This window comes from Dermacentor silvarum, chromosome 6 (assembly GCF_013339745.2).
Source record: "Dermacentor silvarum isolate Dsil-2018 chromosome 6, BIME_Dsil_1.4, whole genome shotgun sequence".
Taxonomy (NCBI): Eukaryota; Metazoa; Arthropoda; class Arachnida; order Ixodida; family Ixodidae; genus Dermacentor; species Dermacentor silvarum.
In genome coordinates this window covers 98,969,252-98,983,103 of record NC_051159.1, presented here as the reverse complement: position 1 = coordinate 98,983,103, position 13,852 = coordinate 98,969,252, and the positions used below count along the sequence as shown (strand labels likewise).

At 43.3% G+C, this 13,852-nt stretch overlaps 1 protein-coding gene across 3 annotated transcripts in view; it reads left to right on the top strand.

The window, feature by feature from the left end:
* The window catches only part of LOC119455757 (protogenin-like), a 261,095-nt gene extending 250,862 nt beyond the window's left edge, over positions 1–10,233 (top strand). For all 3 annotated transcript variants that reach the window (XM_049669238.1, XM_037717212.2, XM_049669239.1), the window contains 2 exons: positions 498–629; positions 3,353–10,233. In XM_049669238.1, the coding sequence (XP_049525195.1) occupies positions 498–629; positions 3,353–3,700 (480 nt within the window). In that variant the 3' untranslated portion in view covers positions 3,701–10,233. The remainder of the gene's footprint in view (positions 1–497; positions 630–3,352) is intronic.
* Positions 10,234–13,852: the final 3,619 nt, after the last annotated feature.

Here is a 13,852-nt window from a genome sequence, read left to right as displayed (position 1 = left end):
GTTTGCCAGAAATAAAGACCATTAAAAGGTTTTATTACCTTGTTTTTTATCACAGCATTTTTTGTCGGCTATGTACACCCGTGAGCAAAAGTATACGGACCACAGGGTCGCCGAAAAAACTGAATTTATTCGTAATTAACAAGCATAAACTGGAATTAATGGGTACACTGAAAAGTTCGCAATGCCAAGTTTGGACTGCAATCCTCAATTTCAAGTTGCGTTCACAGGCAGAGGAAGAAATCGGCTGTATCGCGCAACCCCTGGTCCGTATGCTTTTGCTCACGGGTGTACCATATATTGTACCACTCCCCTCTGTATAATGCCTCTGGCCCTCAGGGTATGACAAACAAACAAACAAACAAACTCGCAATTCAGTTGTATAAGCTAAGTTTCAAATGTTTCACATTACTTTCATGCAGTAGTTTATCAGCAGTATCAGTATCAGCTTTGGCCTAATGTTTATGGTTTCTTTTGTTCTGTTTTCTCTTCATGTACAGGGAGGCTATCCAGCAACACAGTGTAATGGCAAGACCAATGGGCATGCCAGAGGGAAGCAACCAAATGGCACAGCACCAAATGGACATGTAGGCAACGGCAGTGCTGTTTGCTTTGTGAAATCTTCAGGCACGGTAAGTGTTAGACTTCAGACTGGTGAACTCAGCTTTGCTGCTCATTCTGCACTGTCACGTGACATTACTGCGTGGCTCGTGACTAATTGTGGGAGAAATTTAGCTTTGCTTTAACAATTTCTTTTGCTGTAGTTATTACATCGCAGCGTTTTGAGTGAAGCTTGAGGAGGGCCTAAATTGTTAGAACAAAGCTTCAAAGCCACAAAACCACACTCTCTGCCAACGCATGTAGTGCATTTTTCTTGGGAGAAAAGGGGGCTCAAGGACGTTGCTTTAATTTTCTGAATGCATTGTGCCTGCTCATGCTGCAAGCTTTAGATTGTAAGCATGACATGTGAAATCGCATTTACTTTCGCTGGCACCACTGACAGCTCCTACCTGCCACAGTGAATTAGTGGCAAAACTGGCTTCAAATGAATACAAATACAATTACTGACCTATTTTTCATCCTCATTTTGCATACCCGCTTAGATTGTTTGAAGCTACCTTCAGCAGCACCACCTACTCGTAGAGCCAATGTAAAAACAAATAGTTCAGCCTCTGTTGAGTGAATATTGAACGAATAAACTTCGTGGACATTTCCGTCTGTGTGTGGTGCAGATAATTCTTGCTGCAACTGTAGAGCAGAGTGCCTGTTAACAGTGTCCCTATAGAGCAAAGTTTGTAAATATTTTATAAACAGCCGACACTTTCAGTATTGAAGGGAATTTTGGTGTTTTCTACCAAACATTAGCACATTTGAACCTTGATGTAATGAAGTACTAAATGTAAAATTTCTCTCTCTGATATTAGCTTGTAACAAATACAGTAAACTCTTGTTATAACGAAGTGCACTTTTGTATAAGACGCACGCCTCTCAAAACGGTAGTTTTTCCGGAAAAAAAACGTATATAAGTCACATGGGTGTATAAAACGTTACGTTCGTTTGGTAAGTGATTTAAAAAAAATTACAGTGACGTTTCACTCCGTGAACGCGGGTAACGCACAAGCATATGGGTTCCATATATTTCCTATATAATTGTGATAGCAATGATACGGACACTCCAGGCGCATTTCTGCCGTCATGGTTGCCGCGATGTTCCCTATAACAAGGGTGAGAACATCGTCCCTGCGCGCCGTATGCTGTATCTGCGAGTGAAAGCGTGTGACGGTGAGCCGAATCGCACACAAGGGAGGAAAGCGGGAAGGCAGCGCGGGAGGGAAGGGGAAGGGGTCGCTTGTACTCTGGTAGCAACTGCGTAGTTTGTGCAGCGGCACATGCCGTATCTTGAAAGCGATCTGCAAATGTGACGACTTCGGGGTCGGTCGACTCGCGGTCAACCTGCCGCCGCTTGCGTTGCTGCTCCGTCCTCACACAGCGCTTGGGAACTCGATCACAAGAAGAACCCGGTAACTCGATAGCACGCACAGAACCCGTAGCAATTAAGTCATTAAGCTTCACGTGGCATTAAGCAATAATGCATTAAGCTTCACGTGGCTATAACATCGAATCTAATTCTGATGGCAGTTTTTCCGGGAAAATAAAACGTACATAAGTCACACTGTTCTGTAAGACGCACCGACGAAAAATTCAGAAAAAGAATGCATCTTATACACCGGAAAATACGGTAAGCGATAATTCGGTAAAAGCGATTACTCCATAAATGCTAAATAAAGTGGAGCTGAAAAGCACAACTCTGCTGATGTCTAATACAGGTGTCACATGGCACATTTGAGATCCCGATCGAGCCAGCACGGGATTGAACTCCTTGGTCGTGATATCAGCTTGTAACAAATACAGTAAACCCTTGTTATAACGAAGTGAATGGGATGGCGAAAAAATTCTATACAAGCTGTAATTCAATGAAAGTGACTACTCCATAAAAGCTAAAAAAGTAGAGCTGAAATAGCACAACTCCGCGGAAGTTTAATACGGGTGTCACGTGGCGCTTTAGATTGCGATTGAGCCTGGTAAGGATCGAATTTCTTGGTCGCGATTGGCTCCTTTGCGCAAGCTGCGAGAGGGAGCCAATAGGGTCTTAGTTCAGGTGACTTTGGGCACGCCGGGCATGCAACAGGCGGCGCGGAGTAACATTTGTCTGTTACGTTGCACACTTCCACAGCATGGAGGAAAAAGTGCGCCAACAGAGTGGGTCGCTCGCTCACTTGGCGCGATGCGCCCCTGTGCAGGTTCCTTGCTAACAGTGTTGTGCGCGGGCCATATGTCTTTCGAAAGTCACTGAAATTGGAGTGAGCTGACAACTATGAAAAAAAAAATGTCCCCTGAATGAAAGGTAGTGACATTCGTTTATCTTACCGCTTGGGTCATCGAGCAAGGGCAGGTGGCTCCCGGAGGTCCGGGGCTTATCCGCATCGCCCTGTTGGTGGGGCAGAGTTGCGTGGTTGCACTCACACTTTTTCCTCAGAGATAAGCGTGTAAGCGTCCACACACTGCCAGCCGCGCCTTTTTTTTTTTTTTTTTACTTGTGCCTGCTTCGTAACATTTCCTAAGTTGCATGTTTTGAAAAGATAATTAGAGTAAAACGGCTTCATTGTTATGAGGGTTTACTGTATATGCTTATAATGAAGGTATTTTTATGTCGTGTGCAACTTCATTATAACAATGTTGACCGTATTTTTTTGTCTTCAACTGTAGAATCAGTGTTAAAGTTAGCAGGGCAGAAACGGGCTGATAGCATGTCCTCTAATTTTGCGTTACACGCACCCTCCTTTTATCTTGGCAGCAAAAGCAGAGGACCAGCAAAGACCCGGAGTCTCGGCTTCCACTGCCTCGCAGCCAGCATCGGTACAATGCTCACGACTGCTCCGTGCAAGAAGATGGGGGTGCGTGGGACCCAGACGCCGTGCCGGCACCTACACCGCTCCTCGCAGACGACTCTGCCGCAAGTGGAACATGGAAAGCCACTGACGACTTGACAACGACCGAGGACAGCATGCTCGACGTGACAGCAGGCACTGCCGACGACCAGAGTGCCTCCTTGCGTCTTCTGCGCAGTGGACCTTCAGAACAGACAGCCAGTGTAATATTGCATGGTTTGGAGGAGACCAAAAACCTTGTGGGACCTACCTAGTAGAACTTGTGGGATACTACTTGCGGGGAAAAAACAAAATGAGATGTACAAAGCTCAGCGCCCCTGTGCAGGTTCCTTGCTAACAGTGTTGTGCGCGGGCCATATGTCTTTCGAAAGTCACTGAAATTGGAGTGAGCCGACAACTATGGAAAAAAAAAATGAAAGAATAGCAGATAGGCATCAAAATGACATTGGAGCTTGTGTGTTTAGGAAGAAGCTCTGTGCCTTGTCAGTGTATATTGTAAAAAAAAAAAAGCTTTTATTTCCGTCACTTTATTAAACAGCCTCGAAGTGTGGGCCCATTGGCCAGCAGATGCTAGTCAGGAGTGTATGCCCAACTTGGCTGTTGTCCAAGACCCACATGGCATATGATAGCACAACATTGTGCGCAAGGAACCTTGGTCTGTAGCTAGATCGTTGGCTTGACTTTCCTGATGTCCGGTGACTAGCAAACACCCTTGCAGTGGCTTGGGTCAAAGCACCTTTGCTGTTATACTTGACACATCATGGCAAAGCACTATAGTATTGCTCGTTGCGAGCATATATTACCAATGGCAGTACAAAGGTGACCAATAGGAGTATTGGCAGTGATGATGCTGATGGCAACTTAGTTTAACATTTCTTGCTATTGGCATGAGTAACTTATTTGTCTCGTCTTAGTGATGTCTATACTTGTCCACAAGGTCACAAGGTATAATTGAAAACGAAATTTAACCCAGCTTTCAGTTGTCTGCTTTTCCGTGCCAGAGCACAAATGTTTTGAGTGAAGTGCTCTGTGTGGAAAAGAAACTGAAGCTTTGTGTTTGTGTGTTTCTTCCACTGCTCTTTAAAAAAGAAACATTTATATTTATTAGAGATCGTGAAAAGAAATGCCTTATAGCATCTTCATTGTCAACAGCTTACCTGGTTGCAGCTTGCCTGATGACTGCAGTGGAAATTCTGACTCGTTGACAACTTTAAAAGCCTCCACGCCGCTGGTGGTGTGGTGGGAAGGAACTCGCGGTAAAGCAGCATTATGTCTGCAAATGGCAGAAGTTGCACAGGGGGACATGGGGAATCTCATTTGTTGGTATACTCCGCGCTCAGGTTACTCAGTTCAGAATCATTACACACACACACCCAGTGAAAGAGAAAAGAAAAAAAAAAAAACACCAGTGTCGACCAGAAATAGGAAACAGTGGTACGAGAAAGAAAACAAAAACCTCTGGACACACAAAGCTACAAAAGAAGCGGGTATTTTTTTGTTTACTGTTTCCATTTTTTACACACATATATATTTATACAAAGGCTTCATGCCATTTCCAGTGTGTCCATATGAATGGCAGGCAGAATGCTGATGCTGCTGTTTTCTTTCGGCTCTCTTGCTCTTCAATGCTGAATTGGCACTTTACTGACAGGGGAGGCTGTTGAAAAATATTCCGCAGACAAAAGCGCCTCATTGCCAAATTCGTGCCTGACACAGAAATGTACGGGCTAACACCTCTCAGGGCACTAACACCACTTTCACGTTTTGTACCGACACCAGCAGACTGCCCCTCCAGTCGTGTACCATAATACATTGCAAGAAAAAAATGGGGACTTCACGTGGCAGTCCTGGGGCTGTTGTCTCGATCGATCACTTTTTGGCAATGTACTTTCACTTTCATGTAACTTGTCACCTTGCTGTAGCAACAGGCCCCTGCTATTGTTGGATAAAAGCACTCCCATGACACGAGTGGAGAAATAGTGCTTACAGTGAACGTTCATACCTTCATAATTGACTTAGATTGAAGCGCACCGAAGACGTGGACACAGAAAGGAAGTAGACCGGACAGCACTTGCACTCTCAACTGATTTTTTATTGGACAGAAAAACATTTGTAAAGGTGTTACAGCAATCATTTACAGATGTTACAGTTTATACCTTCAAAGTTGCTCTTGGTAACATCAACTTCCACTGGTAGAACCAGTCGGCATGCAATCAAAGTGATAGCTCTGAACAGGAAGCGATCAGATTGATCGACCACTTATGGTGGTACGTTGGCTCTTCAACGACATTCACTCTTACATTGACTTAACATCTGGCGTGATGCCACACTTGAGTGACAGGCATCCTGTCAATGCACTCAAGTGCCATACAGCTTGGAAAAAAATTTTTTAAATTGATAGGAAGTGCGGCCACTCTTTTTGTCGCATGCGCTTCCGTTGGCTCAGCCAGTCAAGACACATGGAAAGTCATCTCCGAATAGGAATCGATCGAAAACACGGCCCCAGCTCATGCAAAGGCGTGCACAGTTGCCATTTTTCTTTTTCTTTACTTCCATTCTTTGAATTCTCACCCATGACCTATAGCTAGCTGCATGCCATTAGATGCATGAACAAGAAGCTCAGAATCTCACTAGAGAGATGGCTTTTTTAATGCATGAAAAGGAAGCATCTGCTAGTAAGCTTTCCTTCTTTTTTGTCCTGCTTTTTACAGAGCGTTTAAGTCTTAAAAGAGAGAGATCTGAGGGAAATGACACTCCTCTTGGCAAACACACACACTCGCACACATTCACACAGACAACCCAAAGTGCAAAAAAAATATGTGTGCACACATTCACATAAAGCACGTGTTCAGCGGTACAAAGAGCTGCCCCCTCTCTCACCTCTCCACCCCTCGCAAAGGGACTCGTACGAACAGAGTCCCTGCTAAGGTACAAAGTACTGCATTGCCCCAGTACGCCAAAGACATGGCTACCCGTCATTTGCTACACACATCGCAGCCAAGTGGCAGCCTATGGTACTTTCTGTTCCGTTCCATAACCGTAGCATGTTATGTTCAAAAATAAAGATAGTATATATTTCGCATGGGCATGTTTTTTTGAAGAAATTTTAAATGTGAGGTCTCCTTAGGGCATGCAGTGGGCTTTAGCATTCACGGTGCTCCACAGCTGCTCATAGTAGATGCTTTCCGTCGTTGTGCTTGAAATTGCTGGTTCAGTTTGTTGCTGTGGCAGCTGTTTAGAATGAGGTGCAGTTTTAAAGAAAATCTTGTTAGCATGCTAAAACTACAACATGCATCATAGAGCACCAGGTGGATGAGATTAGTCCGGTGCCTTCCACGGTGTCTACTGTTGTATCACCCGTGTTGTACTTTAAGCCTGAAAATGGCGTTGGCTTGCATTTGTAAAAGTCTGCAGAGCAGCTAAGAAAACTTCATGGTAATAGGGGCTGAGTGCTTTGAGACTGTCAGTTTTGCTGTTGCAATTTTGCTCTTATAACTTAGGTTTGGCAAGAAATCTTAATGTATGTTTAAAGAGTGCTTTGGATTATGAGAGGGAAAGGACCATGCTCTAATGAGGCTTCACTTTGTCACTAAATAGAGGCATGCTTGTGTTCAAAGTGGAAAAAAGCTTAAATTCATTTTTTTTCTTTCTCCAACTCGTGTAGCTGAAACAAAGAAGAAAAAAAAAGAAGGGTCATAGGCATGCAACGACAGTGTATATAATTACAACGCGTACCTTTTCACAATGCTCAAGACAGCTCCCACCATCATGTCATGCACGCCACATCTCATATTCATGGTGTCACTTGTAAGCCGCTAATGTACAGTTGTCCTCGTCATCACACATGTAAGGTGCCAACTGCATTGCTTCTCACATAGCAAAAAAGACACGCACGTGTGTAGTCATTTGGAAAGGAGAAAAAAAAACATGTTCCCTTCCCCATTCTTCAAAGGCGTGTTAGCCAGTGTTTCTGTGTGTTAACTGCTGCTTGCAGACAGCAAGCAATGACACAGGTTTGGAAGAGCAAAAGAGAAAATGATCTGCTTAAAAAAAAAAATGGGATGGGAAACAAGGCAGGATTTTTTTTTTTTTTTTTTTTTCTCGCTTGACATTCTGTCATCAGCCATGCTTGCAAGCACTTGTTTAGGATTCATTTCAGAGATGACTCTGAGTGCAGGAAAAAAAAAAGGAAAGGATGCTGTTTTCGTTCTCGCTATTCATTTTTGCATTTTTTCACAGATTGTCCATTCCAGCAGAGAAATACTAATAAAGAAGATATATTTTACATTAAAGTACTAGCTTAAAAACTCAGGTGCTTTTGACGCGTGGAGCTCCGCAAGAACATGTCATGCGCTGCCGAACAGCTTGCGGCAGGAAATAAAACCGTTGAAGGTTGCGATGGGTGGAGCAAAAGCCTCGTATCTTTTGCCAGGGTGAAAATGGAACAAACGATGTGTTACTCAAATGCAAGACGTGGCAGTGTGGAGTGGCCTGTGAATCGTACAGATGAATGCGATAACGGGCTCGCACAGACGACAAGACAAATGGGCGTGAGGTTTATAAAATTGAGAAGAGCCACAGGAAAGGAAAACGGTTAGTCTTGAGTGCACACTGATTTTCCACAATCAGACTCATTGTTGTCCACTTGTTTCCTGTGCCTTACAGTGTTAACAGTCTTCTGTAAGATGCAATGTCAAGTAAAAAAAAAAAAAGGGATCTTGAAGGGAGGCTCTGCATATATATAAAGCATGTTGCCTGAACACCATGTAAAGGGCTGTGTTTCCAGCCCAACCCCAAGAAGACGCCGGTATCAGAACTTGGCCCTGGAAATCGGGCCTTGCATTTGAATGCAGAGAGCCTATGGATGAGACTGGGGAAGAAAGAAAAAGAAAGTAAAAAAAAAAACTGTAGCAGGGTACTTAAGGATGCAAGACGTAGTGCTGTTACATTCAGGTTCCGTTCTCTTGGTTTTTTTTTTTTTTCGGTTTTTTTCGTCAACCACAGTTGCATACTGCCTTTTTGTTTGACCAGAGATTCACGGAGTATTTTGTTTATCTTTTTCTTCTTGAGGGCTGGACTTTTATTTAATGCTTACTTTTATCTCTAAGTGGACAGGTCCACTCTGCACATGTTAATAGTTTCCATTGTACTCATCTGTTGGCATTTCCTGCAGGGTGGACACATGGCTTCATAGAGGTATTTGTTTAATGTCTTCCCCCCCCCCCCCCTTTTTTTTTCTCTTTTTTTTGTGCATGTGTTGTTTGTGCACGTGTCCACTGTAAACATGCATTTTTTTGAGCCAGCTATTTTTTCAATGTTATCTACCTCAATTTGTTTTATACCTGTGTGTATGTGTACATTACATCATGTTTTTTTTTGTCACTTTTATTCATTGTTCGACAGATGGCTTAGCAGGGGCTGTTTCTCAGGGAAATATGTAAAAACAGAAGATGGAGAATGAGAGAGAGAGAGAGAGATAGTGGACAGGAGAGAAAAACAAATCATCGAGCCCTGTGGCTAATGCCATATCACTTGTGTAATGTTATAAGGATTGTTTGTTTTGTCACCTTTTTTTTTTTTCTTCTTCTTCTTCTCGCAGTTTTGTTTTTTCTTTCTTTGACATGTCTCCAGTGGTGCACTCATAACACAGAGGTGGACCATGGTGTTGCGTTCTTTCGAGACTTGCTTAAAAAAACGTGAATATTGTATCCGCTTACTGAGATATCTTTTTGTGTGTTCAGTGAGCTTGCTTCTCTACTCCAAACACTTGTTTCCCAGGATCTAGTTTTTCTTTGTGTTTCTTAGTCCTTGTGAATAAGTTGGCGTTAGTTCCTCTAAGCAGATAAGAAGAAAGAGGAAGTCTTGTACAGGTCAGGAGACTCAGGCTTGTTTCGTCGTGCGGCGCCGCGCAGCTGCGCTGGCCGCCCAGATGACGGTCTCTGAGATTTAACCCTGGAGTTGCATATATCCTTGCTGCATGTGTATTTTAACGCATACATGCACATTCATCTCTGTGAGGAGTTTGGGAAGAAGTGCATTTTTGAGAGATATTGAAAGGCTACTCCCACAGCAGGCTGGCAGAGCAGTAGTGCGTACTGCAGGAGCAACAAATATGCGCTGTATATAACTGCATGTGTTCATTACATTCTTTTTCTCTCTCTCTCCCTACTTTGTGCCACTCTTGTTTGATTGTTGCTGACATTGAGCTCACGGAACATGCAGTGTTGTCTACAGTGCTACAAGAAAGCCCTTAGTGCTCAGCGAGGTAGTTGTGTTGTGGTACGGCACTAGCTATTATTATAATATACCCTTGTTAACCAATTGTGCCACATATTAGTCATGTTATGTGTACAAAAAATGTGCCGTACACCTGCACGGTCTCATCGGTGCAATCAAAAGCCTGCCATCTCTTGAAGGGGCCACAAATAGGGATCTTCATTGCGTGTTTCCTGCTTGGGCTGAGACAAGAAAAACATGGTACTGACTCGAATTCACTTGCGAGGGCAAAGGAACATAGCAAACGGGCTGGGATAGGTGGTGGCTTTGGTGTAGTCTGACCTCTGCCCAGCTGCACACCAAGTGTAGCTTAAGTTCCTACCATCCTGTTTTATTCTGCCCTCGGATACTGTTTATTACAGCATTGTTGTCGGGTCTCAGGCTACATCACCCATAGTTGCCCTTAGCTAACTGGGCAAGAAAAATCTATTGTCGTCGTCATCAATTTTCGTTTAGTTTTGATTGGTTGTGCTTGGCATCTGAGGCACTTACATGCACCTGCACGCTTTCATTTGTCAGCCCTGGTGTGGGAGAAGCCGTTCCCTGTGCATGACTTAGCATGTATCTACATTTACTCGGTGTCCTTTAGACTGTCGTGTTTCAGAATAACCCGTGTGGACTTTGGTTAGGTTGTCAGATGTCGTGTCTGTCGTGCGGTGGGGGGCACTGCTTGTGTCTTGTTTCTCTCGTACCGGGTAAACAGCTGCTGTATCTGTCTGGAAAATAAGCTCCAGCGCCCAGTGCAGGTGTCCTGTAACCACTGTAAAATGCTCGAAACGTGTTGCCGAGACGCACTGGACAAGATAGTTGCGGGAGTGGTGTCTCCTGTCTGGAATGCCACCACAGGCCTCTTTCTCTGCCGGCGTGGCATGTGTGTGCACTTCAGGAAGGCACTGTCCTGGACAGACTGGACTTTCACATGTGTTGGAATACGGAAGAATCCGATTGGAGGGCCTTCTGCGTGCGTGGCCCAATTTCTCCAGTTTGCCAGGCAAAATGATAGACTGATTTCACTGCGAGCTTCACCGTGCTGCCACTGCCGTAAAGGTTGCTAGTTCTCATAGTCACTAGTGAACTGAATGGCTGTAAGAAGCACATAATTTGCCAAATGACAGCTTCCCTGGTGCCTTCTTTCATGCATTCATTCAAACCTGACAAAAGCCCACTGTGGTAACTCGATGGATATGCTGTTCTGCTGAGCACAAGGTTGCAGATTTGGCTGCTATGCATGGCGGCCGCATCTATGTGGACACGATGCACAAAAACACTGATGTTTTAGGTTTAGGTTTGTTTTAAAGATCCCTGGATAGTAAAAATTTAATCTAAAGTCCTTCATTAAGGTATCTCTGACAGCCCATGTGCTGGTTTGGGGCATTATAGCGCCATCAATCAATGATTTGGCCAAGCTGACGAAACAAATCGGCATCCTTAGGTGCTGCAGACTCTGTAAAGGCAGCGACAAAAACGTCCAGAAAAATCCACAGTGTAGCTAGTACAGGTCACGCAACTCAAAGTTGCGTCGTACCCAAGGGTGGCAGTGGGGACACTACCAGTTTCTCAACAGCTGCAGGAATCGCACGCATGTGCACCATGAGTGTGATGAAATCAGTCTATTAAGGGAATTGCACAAGGAATGCAGCGAATGGCTAGTTGATGATGAGTAAGCATGAATCTTAATGGAAGAAAAGTGAGTCTGAAAAGGTCATGTGATGCCAAGCAAGGTGCTGTAACCTTGAGCCTACAGCCTTGAGCCTCCCTTGAGCCTCAAGGGAAGACCTTGAACCTTGAGCCTCCCGTCTTGCCTACAGCCTCGAATAGGCAGTTCACAGACAAAGACATACGGGACAGTGTGACAAGTTTGGTCTGACGGACAGTCCTGTAGTGCGCACATTTCTGAGCTATGACTATGAAAGCTGCAAAAAATATATATATTGAGAAGAAAATGAGAAATGACAAAATGAAGGTTTAAAAATTGTGGTTGCAAAGCATGGTACTATATGAGGAAAAATGTTTCAGCAAGAACGCATATGTGCCTTAATTTGTATGGCCTGTTGAGTTGTTATATTTATTTCGCATTCCCTTCTTCTTGTGAAGGGACACTCATGACTGTTTTTTTCCCCCTTGTTCACCTTGTTTTTATGTACTATTTTCAAGCTGAATAAGTCCCTACCTCAGAATGGATCTTCAGTGCTGTTACATTTTTTTTTAATTATTATTATTGATGCTTAATTGCACCACCGTACCCTTTCAGAAAGAATATCACGTTTTCTCAAGGGAATAGTATATTGGACAATGGTGAATAGTTTGCCATTTTGCAACAGAAGTTGTTAAAGGTTCGAGAATTGGATCCCGTGCAGAATTGCAGTTAGCTCAATTTGAGTGCCTTTTTTGATTCTGAATTGGAGCTGTACGCAGACGCTAGTGCAGCAACACAACATTTGCAGCTTAGTCTGTCGCATGTGCAAGTTCTCTCACTTCCATCATGGAAGCCAGCTGCTGGGCTCACGATGGCTGCTTTGCACATCTGATCCCGGGTAGCACGAGACGCTGTTTAATAAAGAGAGGGAACGCCCGACAAGTTAAGGCCTAATATTTGAACTGTCAAATTTTCTCTGTCCTGAGGATGTGACGTTGGAATAGCTTGCTTTCGTGCTTCATCGCTAATGGTGCCGAGGATGGGACAAGAAATCAGATGCTTCCTGTTTGCCTTTCTTGTCTCGTCATCTGCACTGTTTGCAGTGTTGGTTTGTTTAGTGTGCACTACAATGCAGTCAGACTTTGATCGTGCCAAAAAGCTTTTTGAGGTACAAACACTTACAGCTTGAACCTGATGCAGATGGCTTGGCCAAGGCATTCTGCTGCTAAGTGCAAGATCACGGGCTTTCTTTTTGGCTGTGTTGGCATATTTAAGCAGCTAACTGTGTGAAATTGCACACATACTGAACTGTCATATGAATGCGAGCTGAACTGCATTGAATTCATCCACTTCTCTACTACACTATCAGCATTAATATTATCACGGGATTGGGAGTCAATGAACGATACACTTCATCTTGTTTTATGTGGGAGCCCTTTGGCATCATTCCAACATACTCATTAAAACTGTCATAAGTACCTGAAAAGCACCTTCTTACGTAGGCCTCTAATGATAGGCAAACTGTTCTGTCTTATAACTCTGCACCATATTTTTGTCTAGTGGACATGTTGCTAAAAAAAGAAAACTGCTATATTTACACTGTTGTATCATTTAGCAGACCATTATCGCTGTTCCGTCAGAGAAGTAAATCTTCACCAACAACAAAATTGAGCGAACGTATGGAGCAGGTCTTATAAATTTCGGCTGTCAATTCTTGAAACCATGGCTATGCCTGAGGTCTTTCTATTGTACTGCACAGTATCGGCTCACTATTGTCTGCATCACAATGAGAATAATTGGTTGCCATACCATTGCAACAGCGTTAACAATTTACACTTGCAGCTTGTCATCGTGCTACCTGGGATCAAGGCTAGTTCAACTATGCTATCCAATCTTGAATCCTTATTTTGTGCACAAGAAAACCCACTCCCCCTCATTTAAAAATATTTTGAGTGTTTAGGGGATATACTACTAAAAAAAAGGCACTCTTGTAGCTTAAGTTGGTGTTTACTGTTGTTATTTATTGATTGTTACATGAAAAATTTAAACATTGCTTGTGTCTGGCAGCTTGCACATTGTACGTAGACGCACTTAACTTCCCTAGTGCAAGGGAAACACTGTGACTAAGCCCATACCTCATTGGCCCCTCGACTTGCAGACGGCCTTTACCAACTGTTTTTGTTTAATTATTATTATCATTATTATTATTATTATTCATACCGATTTTTAAAATATTGACTGTAATGGAAAGTGCTGTTCTGCCTTTTCAGGTATACTTCTGGAAGAATCGGAAGTTACCCACATGATAAATTGCAATGTTGAGGCTTCTAATTAAAATGTTCACTAAATAAAATTGAATTAAAGTTGAATCCTAATATAATGAACATTCATATAACAAGTTATTGGATATAATGAAGTAAACCTAAAATTTGCTAATTTTTTCTCTGATGTCAGCTTGTGTGCTTAAGTGGATATCATTGTGCCAATTTCGTTG